The 18,681-nt window shown below is 45.0% G+C and overlaps 1 protein-coding gene across 1 annotated transcript in view; it reads right to left on the bottom strand.

Annotated features, from left to right (window-relative positions):
• XKR4 (XK related 4) overlaps positions 1-18,681 on the bottom strand; it is a 308,792-nt gene that overhangs the window by 98,347 nt on the left and 191,764 nt on the right. Inside the window, exon 2 of the mRNA XM_052651940.1 lies at positions 16,418-16,617. Coding sequence (XP_052507900.1) covers positions 16,418-16,617 — 200 coding nt within the window. The remainder of the gene's footprint in view (positions 1-16,417; positions 16,618-18,681) is intronic.

Genomic DNA, 18,681 nt, shown 5'->3' with positions numbered 1-18,681 from the left:
TCTGCAGTTAGATTGCCTGTGTTTCAATCATGGTTCTGCCCTTTTTTTTCTATGACCTTAGACAAGTTATTTTTCTGCAGCTCTATTTCCTTTTGAGTGACTTTGGGATAATAAAGTTCCTCCCCAATCTTCTCATCATACTCTTAGGTAAAATGCGGATAACACTAGAACTTTTAAAGACCACTGGGGGAGGGGGTTAAGTGAAATTCATGCCTAAACAATGAGGATTTTGTTCTAATTACCAGAAAAATGGGAATCATTTCAGAAATGTGAACTATTTAATGCTTCTCATCTTAGCAAATTCCAAATTGAGATACCAATTCACCTAAAATAATAATCAGTCACACTAAAAATTAAAAAAAATTCCAACCAAAAATTCCTGCTCAACCAAATGCCTAAACTAAGGTATTTCAGTGGTTTCCTTTACACTTGACTAAGTGGTTTACTCTCCTCCTTGGCTCTTAGGCAGTTCCTGTAGCTTTTGCTCGGTGTACTGAGGATCAAAAAATGTAAGAGATATATTTTGAGATATGTAAGAACCTCTTGAGGTCAGAGGTGCAACGAGGCAGATCAGAGCTGGGGGAAGGCAGTTGCTTTCAGTCTGCTTAGATCTGAGCATTTGACATTCACTTACCCCCTCAATAAAGGCAGTGTCTAACAGCTACACATCTGACTCTCCCCACTATCACCCAACGCACCCTCCTCAGTATTTTAGGAATTAACAAGACCAGGTACCTAATGTCCTGAGTGATAAAAAGAGATGCTACAAAAATAGCAAGCATCAGTGAATGACATTTCCCTCCAGGAAACCAGCTGAGAAAGCTCAGTATTTTAGCTGGTTACCCATCCAACCTTCTGCAACGGAGACTTTTTTTTTTAACAAATAAATTTTCCACCTTTAGGCCGCTGTAAGTGTCAATGCAATCAATACCTAATAGAAATCTTTCACAATTGAAGCTCTGACCTTCCCAATGCCCTCCTGTTCTCCTCCCTTTAATGGCTACACTGCAGTCTCTTGGCAACATTAAGCATCACCTGATTACCTTTATTGCTACCAACTCTAAAACACACCACCTCAGCTACCTCAGCCAAAATATATCATCCCTCAGTAACTCAGTATTGTATTTTATTCTGCTTCTCAAAACCTAGTAGCTAGCGTTTTATTCTTTGGCATATATTCACAGCAGCTTTTAAAAAGCAGTTCACTAAAAATAAATGCCTCCACTTTGTGTAATCGTGTCATGTTCAGAGTAATCTCGTTCCAGGTCAGTGATCACTTCCATTCATGACTGCATATTCTTGTTGGAATAGAGTTAAATACAAGTCACACTTTGCGTTTTTCTACTAGAATATCAAACCTCAGCATCAGAAAAATAATTATTGCCTTTCTTGGCCATTTAGGATGAGAAAAGTTGACAAGGCACCTCCAGTTGAAATGTTACAAAGATTTACAGAAAAAAATCTCTTCTTTAGTATCAATATTTAGAATTTGCATAATATTTAAATTTTTTTGGAGGAAACACAATATAAACGGAAGACAAGACATAGGTCTCTTTCTGACTCTGATCTGATATCTTCTCTTAGTTCTAGAGTTTGACCTCTTGGATCTTTGCACCCCATTTGGAAAATAAGAATAAGAAGAAAAATTTCACTGTGGGGAGAGGAAGAGGTGTGATGGGGTGGAAGTGCTTTGATGAGATAATGCCATGTAAAATGTTTATGGGGCTTCCCTGGTGGCTCAGCTGTAAAGAATCCACCTGCTAATGCAGGAGACGTGGGTTCAATCACTGGGTCTGGAAGATCTCCTGGAGGAGCGCATGGCAACTGACTTGAGTATTCTTGCCTGGGGAATCCCCATGGATAGAGGATCCCGGCAGGCTATAGTCCATGGGGTCACAAAGAGTTAAACACGACTGAGAGACTAACAATAAATATACTTTTATGTATTTTGAGCCTTAGATTTAGAGTTGTTCAAGTTGGGCCATTTCATCAAAGGCATAAATCACCTATATTCTGTTGAGAGTAACTATGTTAATAAATAGTAGGTGCCATATGCAGAGCAGACATTAGAGACACCAAGGACACCTCTGCAGAAGCAGCAGAGGGATGCTCTGGGAGTGCGGGTGGGGGGTTTGGGCCTGGTTCTCTTCTGGGTGACAAGTTGGTGGACAAAGCCCAGTCTCTGCTTGCATGTCCTGCCCCACAAGAAATCACTTGTTGGTTCTTGAAACAGATTGAAACTATTAAAAATAACTGGGAATGAAGAGAATGAGAGAAATACAGCAGCTGAAAGTTCATCTAAATTGTATGTTTTTATACTATCTGGATTTCTACAGAAGCAGAACAATGTCATGGGGCTCAGATTTAATTTCCTGAAGGGTTTCCCTTTTCCCTTTCCACATTTAGAAGGAACATGTCTTTTCTCAATTGTGTTGATTATTGTAGAAATAGCTTTTACCCTTTTACATGTTATCACAGAAGTTTTGCACACATTTCTTACTCATCCTTACACTGAACTCCTATTGAAGGAGGTTGGGATAAGGACAATGGCCAGGTCACCTCCCAACTAGCCTGTCAATGGCATCGGTCTTTCGTTTTTGCTTGCTTCAAGACGCCACATCAAATTTGGTGTCCATCCCTGCCTCCCTGAAGTTCAGCGTGGGCTTCAATTTGATTATTCCTCAGGATGCTTGGACAGATTTGGGAGAATTGGATGCTGCCAGATTCCCTCAGCCTGCCTTTCATCAGAACCAATGAAGCAGCACAGACGCAGGCAGTTCTTCTGAGGACAGAAGCTTTCTCTTTGAGACATGACTGTGAATTTAATTTCGTTAGAACAGTAAGAGGGAGCACATGAAATGTTTTCTGAGTTAATATTAAGTGCCAGGCCTCGAGTTATGTGTGTGTTTTATGTGTGTTATGCCATAATGAGTGTTCATTGCAACACTTGAGGTAGTTCCCCACCTCAGAGGAAAGAAATTGGGCCTCTGAGATTTACCCCAGTTTTCAGGGGCCAGGCCATGGGTTCTGCTGCAGCCTCCCAGCCCCACCTAGTTCTGCTTGGAAAACCACCCCAGGATGTGAGCAAAGTGGCAGGGCAGCAGAAGGACATCCTGACTCTTTCTTTGACCGTAGAGCCTCAAACAAAACCAGGAGTGAAAGACAGCAGCCCAAATTTACCTATGCTTCTCTGATACTAGGATCTAAATGTGTGCAAGTGGATAGAGATGCCTGCGAAATTTGCACTGTAATAGTCATACCTCCTATCTGTGCTCTGAGAAATTAAGCGGGAACCAGCAGCCAGCACTGTGGTGCTGGAGAAGACTCTTAAGAGTCCCTTGGACACTAAGGAGATCAAACCAGTCAAATCTAAAGGAAATCAATCCTGAATATTTTCATTGGAAGGACTGATGTTGAAGCTGAGGCTCTAATACCTTGGCCACCTGATGCAAGGAGCTGACTCATTGGAAAAGACTCTGATACTGGGAAGGACTGAAGGCAAAAGGAGGAGGCAGCAGAAGATGAGATGGTTGGATGGCATCACTGACTCAATGGTCACGAGTTTGAGCCAATTCTGGGAGATAATGAAGGACAGGGAAGCCTGGTGGGCTGCAGTCCCTGGGGTCACAGAGTCGGACACGACTAAAGTTACTGAGCATGCCCTGTGTGCATAATAACAAAAGGAACGGAAAGCCAGTCAAAGAAACAGTTCCAACATAGAGTCAGAATTGACTTCTTCCAGCAACAGTCTGTACACCCCAACTAGAGAGTGGCCCCTGCTCGCTGTAACTGGAGAGAAGCCTGTGCAGCAATGAGGAACCAACACAGCCCACAATAAAAATAAGTTAAATAAATAAATAAAATTTTAAAAAAGAAGAAATGGAATGTAACCAATGTCTTTGAAACCCCTTTCTCTCTGCACCTCATTCCCATGGGCAACCACTTTCCTGAATTTCAAGTTAATCATTCTCTTGTTTTTCTTCATAGCAGGCAACCTCTCTCGATTCGCAATATTTGTTTTATTATGAGAGCCAAATGCACAGATGTTTCCCGAAGCACAATGGATATTTTACAGCTCTCATATAAGATCAGAATTTTAAAGCCATAAAAATAGCCAGTTATGCTTGCAGATCAATCCTGCATTTGAACCCCATTTGTCTCCAGCTCACTCTCTCTGGCTGGGACATGACACCGCTGCTTCTAACCATTAAGAACTTGCTTTTCGGCATTTCAGCACCCTTTGATAGCACAAATTTATAAGAATAATGAGCTCCTTTGGGGCATTCTTTGTTTCTTGAAACTCATTAGACTATTTGTGTCCTATTCATTTTAATGTACTATTGTTTCAAAACCAGAAAACAACAACAAAACTAGGCCTCTTCTTTCGAGCACTCACACTGCTTACGGTAACCAACGAAAACAGTGACACTCAAATGTTGTCAGGTTTAATTTCTATTCCCCCAATGAAGATGAAATCTGATTGGTACCATGGCAACGTGTTGCCTCGAGAGTCAAGTAGGTATTACTTGTGCACAATCTTGCTCACAAATTCTCTTTATAAGTGTTAGGAGAGGTGTGATCTTCTCCTAGAACTCACTAAATTAAAAGGAGCTGAAGAAAAATCCAATTAGTGTTTCCAGAAGTACCTTCTGGGGTCTGATAATATCAGATTACTGTCTCACTTTATTCCCCCCCGTGCCCTCAATGTATAGGAGAGCGTTAGATATCCTGACAAGCATCAAGCAAGTGGAGAACTGGGGCACCACTGGGGCATGCAGAATTTATGGAACTCTGGTGCTTTTCTTTGACCTCTGATATTTCAGTTTGTTGAATTTTTCATCCTTCTTTCCTTCCTAGAAGCAGTGATGTAGCATTCCTAATTCCCTGGATTAGTAGTATAGTCTTGGTGGTAAGGCTGGTTTGTTGTCGTTGTTCAGTCCCTAAGTCATGTCCGACTCTGCGATCCCATGGACTGCAATATATCAGGCCTCTCTGTCCTCCACTATCTCCTGGAGTTTGCTCCAATTCATGCCATTGAGTTGATGATGCCATCCAACCATCTTATCCTCTGCTGCCTCCTTCATCTACCCTCAATCTTTTCCAGCATCAGGGCCTTTTCCAATAAGTCAGCTCTTCATATCAGGTGGCCAAAGTACTAGAGTTTCATCTTCAGCAACAGTCCTTCCAATGAATGTTCAGTGTTGGTTTCCTGTAGGATTAACTGGTTTGATCTCCTGGCTGCCCAAGAGAGGCTCAAGAGTCTTCTCCAGCACCACAATTAGAAAGCATTAACTCTTCAGCATTCAACCTTCTTTGTGGTCCAACTCTCACATAAAACATGGCTACTGGAAAAACCATAGCTTTGACTATAGAGACCTTTGTTGACAAAGTGAAGCCCTTACAGGAACCTACACACTGGAAAACCCTACATTTCAACCCTATACTGGAGAACTTCACCCCCAAGTATGTGAAGTGATGATACTGTGAATGTTTTAAAAGTTTTGGAGATTTGGAGGCTCCCTAGTCTCACAGACTCTTGGACTTTTTCTTCAGCTGAGTGGAAGCTGCGGAAATGAATCACAATGGAAGTGCTGACAAACCCTTCTGAGGCAGCTCTCAGCAGGCCTGTCCTCCTGCAATCAGAAGCTCATTGTGTGCCTTGGGACTGAATCTCCACGTGCTTTTATGCTAAGGAGCATTTACAGACCAACTGAACGTTGCTCCTTTTTCCTCCTGCTTGCATCTGGCTCACGGAGATGGGATCTCATCTCTACCGATTGATTGCATACATATGGGCTCCCATGCATGCCTGAGTGGTTCAGTGGAAAAAAACGCCTTTCTTAAATCAGTCAACAGGAAAAGATCCCATGTCTTTATTCCTGCTGAGTCATCAAGAAAATATTAGCTGCCATGTCTAAGGAATGCTTTAAAACGCAATCTAACTTTTTAAAATATTTCTAGACTCTAATGTACATTTTGTGGCAGCAAAAGTTTGTCATTGAGAATGTGTTTCATGATGAAAGCAATTTATGGTTTTGGGTGCTTCCCTTAATCCACACCCTCAACCAGAATTGGGAAAGAAAACCCTGAGCATGCCACTCTGTCTGTGGCTTCCTAGAAAAAAAATTGGGAAAATACCAGAGTAAGCCACTTTTGAATTTTTTATGAAGTTGACCTCACTTCAACCCTGCTCAGAGAGCATTTGGGGTAGCTATTTTTTAGTTTTTAGAAATAACAATTACAGTATGTTGATAGTCAAAGTAAATACGTGCGCTGAGTGTGGCATAAAGGTCAGATGAGTGGGCTGCTGTTTCCTTTGTAAACAAACAGCAAAAAAAACCCCCCAAAAACCAAAAACAAACCCAAAGAGCGTTGCTCCCCACCCAGTTCTGCAAAGGTTAAGTCACCAGTCTCTGAGAGTTGATGAACAATGGACACTAGAAGGATACAGGATAAAATCAGGATGAAGCACTCTGTGCTTTGGAAAATCAGGCCCCACAGAAAGGTAGATGTATATCTCAGGAATAATTTTATTTTTTATTTTAGATTTTTTAAATGTAGACAATTTGTTAAAAGTCTTTATTGAATTTGTTACAAAATTGTTTCCACTTTTGGTTTTGGTTTTTTGGCCCCAAGGCTTGTGGCATCTTAGCTCCCTGAACAGAAATTGAACGCACACCCCCTGTATTGGGGAAGGCAATGTTTTAACCACCGAACCACTAGGGAAGTCCCAGGAAGAATTTTAATGAACCCTGATTCTTGCACCTTCCATATATAGAAAAGCACTAAAATCATTAACTTGAGGTATCTGTTCTTTGGGAGCAGCAGCAACCTTTTAGCAGGGTGTATGCTGGATTGCGGGAGAAGGCAATGGCGCCCCACTCCAGTACTCTTGCCTGGAAAATCCCATGGATGGAGGAGTCTGGTAGGCTGCAGTCCATGGGGTTGCTAGGAGTCGGACAAGACTGAGCAACTTCATTTTCACTTTTCACTTTCATGCATTGGAGAAGGAAATGGCAACCCACTCCAGTGCTCTTGCCTGGAGAATCCCAGGGACGGGGGAGCCTGGTGGGCTGCCGTCTATGGGGTCGCACAGAGTCGGACACGACTGAAGCGACTTAGCAGTGGCAGCAGCAGCAGGCTGGACTGACACTTCCCAGGTGGGGCTAGTGGTAAAGAGCCCACCTGCCAATGCAAGAGCCATGAGAGACGTGGGTCCAACCGCTGGGCCATGAGGAGCCCCTGAAGGAGGGCACGGCGACCCACTCCAATACTCCAGCCTGGAGAATCTCATGGAAAGAGGAGCCTGGCCAGCCACAGTCCACGGGGTCACCAAGAGTCAGACACGACTGAAGAGACTTAGCAAGCATGCATGCTTGCTGGTTTGCATGCATTCCCAGTCCGAAATCATACGCAAACTTGTTCCTCCTTTACCCCTTTGGAACAGTTTCCTCAGAGTTGCTGAGAGGCCCTCTCCTTGGTTATCACCGTCAGTAAGGTCCTTGAATAAAACTGAGACTCACATCTCTTAGGTTGTGCATTTTTCCATGAGTTGATGCCTTGAAGGTATGAAGTGCTGAAACATTACTGAAATATTAGGGGAGAGTGGAAGTTGTTGTTGTTCAGTCGCTCAGTTGTGTCTGACTCTTTGCAACCCCATGGACTGCAACATGCCAGCCTTCCCTGTCCTTCACTATCTCCCTGAGTTTGTTCAAACTCATGTCCATTGAGTCGGTAATGGCATCCAACCACCTCATCTTCTGTTGCCCCCTTCTCCTCCTGCCCTCAATCTTTCCCAGCATCAGGGTCTTTTCCAATGAGTTGGCTCTTTGCATCAGGTGGCCAAAGTATTGGAGCTTCAGCTTCAGCATCAGTCCTTCCAATGAATATTCAGGGTTGATTTCCTTTAGGATTGACTGGTTTGACTCTTAAGAGTCTTCTCCAGCACCGCACTTCAAAAGCTGGAGGTTGATAAACCAGGAATCCACAAGAAAGACAAAGGAACAGTGGGTGTTTGGGGACCCCATTCACTGTGCTGCTGCTGCTGCTAAGTCACATCAGTCGTGTCCGACTCTGTGCGACCCCATAGATGGTAGCCCACCAGGCTCCCCCATCCCTGTGATTCTCCAGGCAAGAATACTGGAGTGGGTTGCCATTTCCTTCTCCAATGCATGAAAGTGAAAAGTGAAAATGAAGTCGCTCAGTCGTATCCGTAGACAGCCCTTATTTCTGTTTGCTTCTTTGTTGCACCGACCACTCCACAACTTTCCACCAGGTCTCTGGTCTTGCGGGCCATGTGTGTGCAATTGTTTGATCTGTTACCCCACCCCCACAGCACCCAGTCTGTCACCCACAGCCTGGACATGCATGCACACCCACTCCCACCTCACTGAGGAGGAGAAAGAGAGAAGAGGAATACTGAGTGGAAAAATACCAAGATTTGTGCTTGATTATTGGAGATAATTAAGTAGAACCTAAAAATAGTCAGGCCCTTATTTCATATTATGTTCAAAATGATTCAAATTCAAAACTGTTCACAGCTGTGCTGGGGGCTGCTACCACACAGAGTTGATTTCAAGCACTTGAATCAGTGATCAGCAAATGCAGCTTCTCCCTGTTCTTCTAACTTGGAATGGTACCATGACTCAGAGGTGATTGAATGTGAAATACAGGGATCAATAATATCATTATCCTCATGGCATCCATCGTTTATTCTGCCAATACTTTTCAACACAGTGGAGCAGTGTGGCCAACAAGCCTGTCAGGTGTGTGAGCCTCTCCTTACAGAGTTATTGATGATAATAGGTCTTCAAAGGAGCCCCTGGTGGTCCAGGGGTTAAGAATCTGCCTGCCAATGCAGGGTTTGATCCCTGGTCTGGGAAGATCCCACATGCCATGGAGCAACAAAGCCCACGTGCCAGTTACTGAAGCAGGTGTGCCTAGAGCCCATGCTCCACAAGAAGAGAAGCCACTGCCATGGGGAGGATCCACTGCCATGGGGAGGATCCATTGCCATGGGGAGGAGCCACTGCCATGGGGAGGAGCCACTGCAATGAGGAGAAGCCACTGCAATGAGGAGAAGCCACTGCAATGAGGAGGAGCCACTGCAATGAGGAGGATCCACTGCAACAAGGAGGAGCCACTGCAACGAGGAGGAGCCACTGCAATGAAGAAAATCCACTGCAATGAGGAGAAGCCACTGCAATGAGGAGAAGCCACTGCAATGAGGAGGAGCCACTGAAACGAGGAGGAGCCACTGCAATGAGGAGGAGCCACTGCAATGAGGAGGAGCCACTGCAATGAGGAGAAGCCACTGCAATGAGGAGGAGCCACTGAAACGAGGAGGAGCCACTGCAATGAGGAGGAGCCACTGCAATGAAGAAGAGCCACTGCAATGGGGAGGAGCCACTGCAATGGGGAAGATCCACTGCAATGGGGAGGAGCCACTGCAATGAGGAGAAGCCACTGCAATGATCCACTGCAATGGGGAGGAGCCACTGCAATGAGGAGAAGCCACTGCAATGAAGAGAAGCCACTGCAATGAGGAGGAGCCACTGCAATGAGGAGAAGCCACTGCAATGAAGAGAAGCCACTGCAACGAGGAGGAGCCACTGCAACGAGGAGGAGCCACTGCAACGAGGAGGAGCCACTGCAATGAGGAGGAGCCACTGCAACGAGGAGGAGCCACTGCAATGAAGAAAATCCACTGCAATGAGGAGAAGCCACTGCAATGAGGAGGAGCCACTGCAATGAGGAGGAGCCACTGCAATGAGGAGGAGCCACTGCAATGAGGAGGAGCCACTGCAATGAGGAGGAGCCACTGAAACGAGGAGGAGCCACTGCAATGAGGAGGAGCCACTGCAATGAAGAAAATCCACTGCAATGGGGAGGATCCACTGCAATGGGGAGGAGCCACTGCAATGGGGAGGATCCACTGCAATGGGGAGGATCCACTGCAATGAGGAGGAGCCACTGCAATGAGGAGAGGCCACTGCAATGAAGAGAAGCCACTGCAATGAGGAGAAGCCACTGCAATGTGGAGGAGCCACTGCAATGAGGAGGAGCCACTGCAATGAGGAGGATCCACTGCAATGGGGAGGAGCCACTGCAATGGGGAGGAGCCACTGCAATGGGGAAGAGCCACTGCAATGGGGAGGAGCCCCTGCAATGGGGAGGAGCCCCTGCAATGGGGAGGAGCCCTTTCATGGACACCAGAGAGTAGCCCCCGCTTGCCACAACTAGAGAAAAAGCCCACAGAGCAACAAAGACCCAGTGCAGCTAAAAATAAATAAATCAAAATTAAAAAAACTTTAAAACTCAACTCCATATACATAGCAATTAAGCAGATTGGCAATTTACTACTTAAATGATTAATTTACTGCTAACCCCAAGTACTGAACAATGTAAAAACACAGGCTGAAAAGTAAGACGGACAGAAAAATCGGTGAATTTTTGTAAAGTAAATATGCAGGATATACCCTGCTACTAGAAATATCTTTCAAATAGGAGGAATAAATCTATTATGTGCTATAAGTAACACCAGCCATCTCACTGCTTTGAGGAGATGGTTATCTGCCAGCATGGCTGAACAGACAGGTGCAGACAAACCCACTGACCTCTTTCTTCTGGTTTTGTTCATGTTACTATCTTTTTTTTAATTGAATGTGACAAAATACTCCACACGTTTGTGACCCAGCTCAAGGGTCGCTCTTTTCGTGGAAGCTTCCCTGATTCTTCCAATGTGCCCTGACGTCATAGACAGTGCAGCTTTTCCTCTTGCTCTGTATCCTTTTCTATAAGAGGTCGTTCTGTGTGACCTTGTCATGCCCACCAACAGAGCACAGCTTGCTGAGCCATAACAATGTTTTGGTTTTTCTCTTTCTTAGGTTGAATTCTCTGAGAGGAGGACTGTGCCATTCAATTTTGGGTCAAGCACACCTAGCATAGGACTTGGTCACCCAGCAGATAATCATTCTTCCTTTGATCCAACAAGTACCCACGGGCAGTTTACAGTGGGCCCCCTGTGTGCACTGGGTCCATGTAGCTGGGAAGGAATGTATAAAGGGAAGCCAGGTGACAGGTACAGAAACAGGTGGACTTAGCAGTGGGAAAATACAGCAGCTCTAATTTAATTAATTGCTGCTCTTTTCTCACTGAAATAGGAAGTGAGACCAGCAGTCTGGAGTGATGGAGGCAGACAATTGGAAGTGTGAGAGCACAGAAGAAGGTAGGAAGCAATCTGTTTTGGAGCAGGAAGGTGAGTTTCAAAGAGAAATTGTGCCTGATGACGGACAGCGCTGAGGGACCACTGAGCTCTGGTTGGACATCTCAGGAAAGATGCGTCACTTGCCTGATTCGGCTACGTGGGTGTGTTTAATGCAACGCCATCACCAAGGTCTAAAGTGCGTGCATTGGTCTCATATGACAGTCTTTCCAGTTTTCACTCACAAGTAGCTTTAACTAGCTTGATGACCGAATCTCTTAGGTGGAGTCAGGCAAAAGGAGCCCAGCTGAATGGGGGCCTGGCAGGTGGGAGTCCCCAGACCCTCGACACCAGCTTCCTGCTAGACTTGGCCAAGAGGGGACCCTGGCAGGAGCTTGGAAGGTGGGGGGCCAGGTAAGAAGACATTTTTCTGGCTTCCAGCTCAGATCTGCCTACTCTCATCCTTGGACCTGTCTGGTCTCCAGCCCTTGGCATGCCGGGGGGGCACAGCCCCACCGTGGCAGGGGGAGCAGCTGCTGGGACAGGCCCTCAAAAGGAAGAATATTCCTATGAGCCTTGCTCCATCCTTGCCTGGTGTCCTTCCCTGGGCATCTCTGCAGCAGGTAGGCTGGCCCGTCTCGTTACCCAGCACTCACCAGGCTGGGCCCCTCCGCAAAGACTGCTCCTCTTTCTCATTCATCTCACCCCAGTGCTGAGAGCTGCTTCCTTTAATTAAGAATCTCTGATTCGTTTGAACATCCTCTTTTTGCCCTCTCAGCTTCCTAGGTAGATTCCCTGATTTAAATCCCTGCTTTTTGACATACCTAATGAGAAATGGAGTATTTCCTGACTTATCAATAAACAAGGATGTCACAGCCATCATCAATTGCAGCCCTTCTTTGTGAACTGGTGAGCCTTAAGGGAACTCAGGAAAGAGAAGAATACCTGTGATCTGACAGCTGTCAGACCATAGCCACTCCCTCCAGTGAGCCCCTAGAGAGCTCAGATTGAGAAAGCACAAGATACTGGCCCCAGAGAGCTGAGCTGCATATGAAAGGAATGATTTCAGTGAGCCTAGACTCGTGCATCTTCCCTTACATAGAAAAGCACTAAATTCTTTCACTTGGGGGTATCTGGCTTTCTTTAATTCACAATAATCTTTTGATGTTCAGATTACCTGCCCTTTGTTGCAAAACTTCTATATAACCTGGCTCCTCTCCTCACCTCCCTGGAGCAGTTCTCTCACGGTCACTTTTGATGCTGCCTCCTGGGCTTGAAGTCCTAAAAATTCCCACCAATTAAACATAACTCTCAACTTTTAGGTTGTGACTAATTTTTAAATTGACACTAACGTTTTTTGTCTTCCTGGTTGGGGATGATATTCTAATGGACACAAAAAAGCAAAACACACACCAGTTAAGGATCAGAGAGACAACAGCAAACCCCTGAGTGGTGTGGGGCATTAAAGTATGTGCACAAGCTCTTGGCAGATGCTGTGTAGGAAGGGCCAGCGGGCTGGTGCCCACACCAAGATGAAGGAGAGCTGGGTGGCAGGTGCAGACTTCCTGGCCTGCAGCATCCTCAGACCAGACACCAGGAGAGGGGTCCTGTTGCTACAAACTTGGAAATGAACTGTCATGTCTGGTCTGCTCCACTCTTCCCAAAGTTATGAGCATAGATTTCATAGAAACAAATTTAACACTCGCATTTCCTAGGTCCTAACTGAACTAAATGGCTACAAGAACAAGGACCTTAAGATAAACAGCTTCAGAAACCCAGACTTAACTCTTGTTCAGCTCAACTTGAGGAGACAACTGTGCCTGTGGACTGGAGCTCACCTGTTTGCCATGAACGCTGCATTAAGGGCATTGGGAAGAACAGTCTGCAGAGGGGATGGGGAACAGCCTGCCCAGCACTAGGGAGGACAGCTTTTGCTACATCGATCTTGGGGTGATGAGCAGCCTTCTGGTGGGATGGTGGACCCTCAGGTTGCAAGGTGAGTGGAGACAGAATTGGTCAGAGACCCATGTGTTAGATGGTGGTGGGCTGGATGCCCACGACTTGCCTTCCACATAGCGTCTGTGACACAGTGAGATCTGTTCCCTAATGAACAACTGGCTCAAGTAGGGGCTGCGTGGCCTCCTCTCTGGGGAAGGGGAACCAAATGCACTCTGAGATTCCCCTAGTTGCATATCATCCCACCTAGAAGGTAGAACAGCTCATTCTGGAAGATACCCAGATAAATTAGGCATTTCTAAATATGTTTTGTTGCATTGTTTACAACATCACATTACAAACTCTTAATAAAAAGTAAAGTTTTAGGACAAATTTTACAGCAGTTCACACATGCACATCATGCACTCAATAGACATTTTAAAACTGTGTTAATGAACGAATGAGAATAACAATGGAAAAGTAGACAGATCTGAAGGGAAGGCACAGTCCCCCCTTGCAGCTGGTACTGTCACCAGAGCTTCCCCTCCGCAGAGGAAATCCACGGGTGGAGCCGGGCACAGAGATGGGGACCCAGCACAGAGGACTTGGGCCTGGGGGCGGATGGTTCCTTGTCTAACCTGGCCGTGGGGAGCCAGCCCACTGCTCTACCCGCTTTACATTGCAGGCAGATTCTTTACCATCTGAGCTACCTGGGAAGCACTGTAACGTGGAGCAACTGGAGATCCAGGGATTTGGGTCTAGAAAGTTCTCATCAGGATGCGACAAAGGAGGCAGTTGTCACACCCAAGTCGTCTCTCATCCTGGTTGGCTGGGGACAGTGTCTGTTTAAGGGAAACCTCTTAGCTTCTGGGCTTCCCAGGTGGTGCTTCCTGATGCAGAAGACATAAGAAACGTTTGTTCCCTGGCTCAGGAAGATCCTTCAGAGAAGAAAATGGCAAGCCACTCCAGTATTCTTGCCTAGAAAATTCCAGGGTTGCAAAAGACTCTGACACAACTTCTTGACTAAACAACAATTTACTCTGTGTTTTTTTTTTTTTTTTTAAAGCACAACTTTCTGCCCACTTCCCTGCTTAGAAAATAGCTACCATACGAGTGGCTGAGCAGCTCAGTGGTCTTATCTCTCATCTGTGCTCAACAACTTGGTTGATCCTAGTGATCTTTGGATCCAGTTGTCTCTTGACCCTCTTTGGCGAGACACAGAACATGTTTACCCTATGTTTCTCTGATTTTCATAGCAAGGCTTGCCTTGGCCAAGGATGAGGTCCCAATCCCAAAGTCTGTAGCAGACCTGATGCAATAGTGAGCTTAGCAGCTAAGCTGGGAACAGCATTAGGGAAGAGCCAAAACTCCAAGAAACACGTGGTTTGATTCCTATATTAAGGATGAACAATCTTATGAAGCCAACGAATTACCTTTTCTCTGTTGTTTTTTTTTTTTTTCTGTAAAACTTTACATCAAACTCTCAGATGGAAAAGATGAACTCATACTTATAACCCACCTTCCCTTCCCTCCTCCATCTCCATCATCTTTAGGGTGAAAAGTTTCCTGTGATTTTTCAAATCTTTCAGGAAACTAGAGATGACTAGTAATCTTGGGCCACTGGACAGTGGCTTGCAAGCCCCCCTCCACTTGTACATGGGGTTTTCTCCTTTAGAGAGTTTTCATGTGTGTAACTATACCAAGAGGGGGTTGTGAGTTGTTCTGGAGAAGAGCAACCTGACAGAGGCTCAGCTTCATATCGCCTCTGCATTTGTATCCTCATGTACAGACCCCCTCTTGATGCCTGTGCTTGACCCTGTAAGGATCAACACTATGGCCATGCTGTCAAGGAGTTTGTAGGCCATCTCTTTTAGTTTGTGCCCTTTACATTTGAGAAACGGGGACCCAGGGAGGTTAAGTGACTTGCACCAGATAGCACAGCAAGGAAGTGAGACAAGCAAAGCCAGAGCCTCCCTCTGCAGCTCATGGTCTTTCATCTCTAGACATGCTGCTCCACAGATAATTCATATGTCTCACATTCTCCAAGCTCAACTCTTCTGTTTCTGTGCTAACACCCATCTTCTCTTTCTTCCAGTTGGCTTTCTGGCCTGTGGGGCTCACACCCCATGGTTCTCTTGGACTCTTTCCTCAGACTTCGTGCACTGCAGCTATTCTTGTGTAGAGCCAGGGTTGGGCCAAGAACTCATAAGTCCACGGGTCACTGGCTACCAGCACCCTCTCCACTTGTCTTTTCCTGTCGTATGTCTCCCACCCCTCCCTGCAGTTACTAGGTTAGTCTGCTCCTTGCAATAACGAGTTATAAGGACACTGTAGGGATTCCCCTGATCATGTCTCAGCTTAGAGGATGGCCTAGTACACAGGGAAAGTCACAGCCAGGCTCTGCTGAGGTTGAAACAAGATGCACACATTATAGAATGTTATCTGTTTAATATCTATCAATTACAGGATGGACACATTATCAGGAAACTATTTAGAACACGGCTACGTATGCATCATCCTCCATATATATTCACCTGTCTACCACTGGCCTGTCTAATCTTCTTGCTTCTGAAAAGACTGGAGCAGCAGGCCCTAAGGAAATGGCAGGGCAGATCTGTTATTAATCGAATCATCTTACTGACAAGATGATCCAACAAGATAGTAAAACACAAAAATATTAATCCGACGGTAATATTTGTTTCATAAAACTTTGTACTACACAAACAATACATTGTTCAATACTGACATTTTCCCATGTGACCTTCTTTTTAAAAATATTAAGGTTATCTTTATCATTTCTTTTTAATCTCTCTCTCCCTTTGCCTCTTAATGTCAAAAGGAAATGGTAGAGATTACCCTCATATTCAAATATATATATAAATTTACATATATAATGTACATAATATCTACTATACATAAAACATTCAAGAGAGAGAGGACTATAAGTCTTTCTTCAAATGTTTGGAAATTATCATACAAGCCAGAAAACTTCAGCAGATTCTATTCTCATACTGACCAAGTGTAAAATCATAAGGATTTTTTTCCTACTCAGAGGGCAGCTTGAGAGCAAAAAAAGAATTGTCTTTCCGTAAATTACCCATGATAAGTGAAGGCGAGGAAGAAAATAAGCCTTGTTCACAAATTCAGGTGTCAAGCAGCCGACATTAACCAGGAGCACCGTGACCGGCGTCAACAAAGGCTATTGGAACGGTCCTTGGGTTGTGGCAAAGGAGCCGGACAATACTTCCCCAGGTGCAGGGAGCAAACTGGAGCCCTTACCTTGCAGGGCCTGCAGGCTGTGCGTCTGCACGATAATGCAGAGCTGCAGCACCAGCTGGGGGGCGCTCTCCAAGAAGGTGGCCAGTAGGTGCAGCATGCTCACGTCCGCGTATTCATACACCATCTTCCAGTAGAACCTCCACCGGTCGTTCTCCCCGCTCTGCCGACTCCGAATACCTAGGTATATCGTGTGGAAATACCTAGAAAGGAAACATGGAGGATAAGAGACCAGAGTGATGACTGATCCTGTCTGCTCTTCCGCAAACCACAGTATCTGTGCAAGCACACACAGGAAACAGCTGCCTTAGTGGCATATCAATTAAAAGTGAAAGAGAAAGTGAAAGTCACTCAGTTGTGTCCGACTCTTTGCAACCCCATGGACTATACAGCCCATGAAATTCTCCAGGCCAGAATACTGGATGGGGTAGCCTTTCTCTGCTTATCACTTAAGGCCCCAAGTTAACTCTTATTCTTAAAGGTTCACTTTGAGGAGTCATTGCAATTTGCATCCTCATTGAAGGCATCCTGTGAGTGCTAAGTTGCTTTAATCATGTCCATCTCTTTGCGACCCCACAGACCGTCTCCCGCCAGGCTCCTCTGTCCATGGGATTCTCCAGGCAGGAATACTGGAGTGGATTGCTGTTTCCTCCTCCAGGGGATCTTCCCAACCCAGGGATAAGCCTATGTCTCCTGTAGCATTGGCAGGCAGATTCTTTACCACTAGTGCCACCTGGGAAACCTGAAAGCATCCCACTGCCCTGCAGTTTTGAAGAGGGAGATGAAACTGAGGTATAGAAAGGACGTGCTACTTTGAAAATCTACAAATACCCTTTCTAGTCAGTGCCTCTATGTGCTTTACAATCAAGAGACATGCCTGCAAGGACAGAATGCATGTCAAGTTCCAGAGTGTTTATGCTTGTAAGTTCTCCTGATACCTTTCCTTTTAAAGTAAAAATTATTTATTTATTTTTGGCCGAGCTGTGTAGCATGCAGGATCTCAGTTACCCAACCAGGGATCAAACTTGCATCTCCTACAGTGGAAGCATGGGGTCTTAATCACTGGATCACCACAGGAGTCCTTTCTGATAAAAAATATTTACTACTGAAAATAGTAAAAAAATATTTACTACTGAAAAATTTCAAACCAATACAAAAGAAGAAAGAAAACCAGTGTATTGAATCCACAATAAAATTACCCCACTGCTTTAAAAATATCCTCAGTGGAATCATCAATGTGGTAATGGTAAGCATTACGTGTTAATTTTCCAACGTGTTTGGGAAAGTGAGAGAATGAGAACAAGCCTGACAATCCTAAAAGCCAGCACCACTTCCTTTTGGGTGTGAGAGATGCTGTCTGTGAACAGTCATCACATTTTATTCTGACAAACTTGCATTTGTTCGTTGGTAGCATGAAAAAAGAGCTTACCCTAAACATATACTTTATGTATTTATACACACGTTATATATACAGATTAACATGAATTTGCAAAATATTTCAAATTTAAAAATTCAGAACATGCAAAAAGTTTCAAAAATGCCCTTGGGAACTACATATGTAAAGACACAAAGATGAGGAAAATGCTCTGAGTTCTGATAAGCAATGCTTTGGCCTGAAATGTATTTTGCACATTCATATTCTGTTTTCTTAGAGTTATCTTCTCTCTTTTCTCCACTATAGAAACTTACAGTTGTTGTTTAAAACTGCTGAGAAGATCTTCCTTTATGACTCCTGCTCCTGACTTGTGCAGACCACCAGCATGGAAGCCACCTCACTGTATGAGCTTGACTGCTCCCATGTTGGCTTCTGTCCTAGCCCCCCAAGGCTGGGGCATGACCCAACATCACTGAAGCTGTACCAGCGAGCCCTGTTTTCTGTTCATTCTGGGATGTACCAACTTATATTGCATTGAATTGGGGGGAAGTCTCAAGATCTATTTCTTTAAAAAAAACAATATTCATTTGGCTGTGCTGGGATTTAGTTGAGGCCTCTAGGATCTTTAGTTGTGGCATGGGAACTCTTGGTTGAGACATGTGGGATCTAGTTCCCTGACCAGGGTTGAACCTGGGCCTCCTGCATTTGGCATTTCTTAGCCACTGGATGGACCACCAGGGAGGTCCCTCAAATTCTATTCCTTAACAATTAGTTATTTGTATAAGATGGACCAAGAGCCTCCACCACATCACTTTTTGCTTCCAGTTGGAAGTGCAGCACAGTTGGTATGTAACAGACATTAGCATGCCATCTCAGGAGAGTTTTCCATTTT

This window comes from Budorcas taxicolor, chromosome 14, assembly GCF_023091745.1.
Source record: "Budorcas taxicolor isolate Tak-1 chromosome 14, Takin1.1, whole genome shotgun sequence".
Lineage (NCBI taxonomy): Eukaryota > Metazoa > Chordata > Mammalia > Artiodactyla > Bovidae > Budorcas > Budorcas taxicolor.
This window is presented reverse-complemented; position numbering and strand designations above follow the sequence as displayed.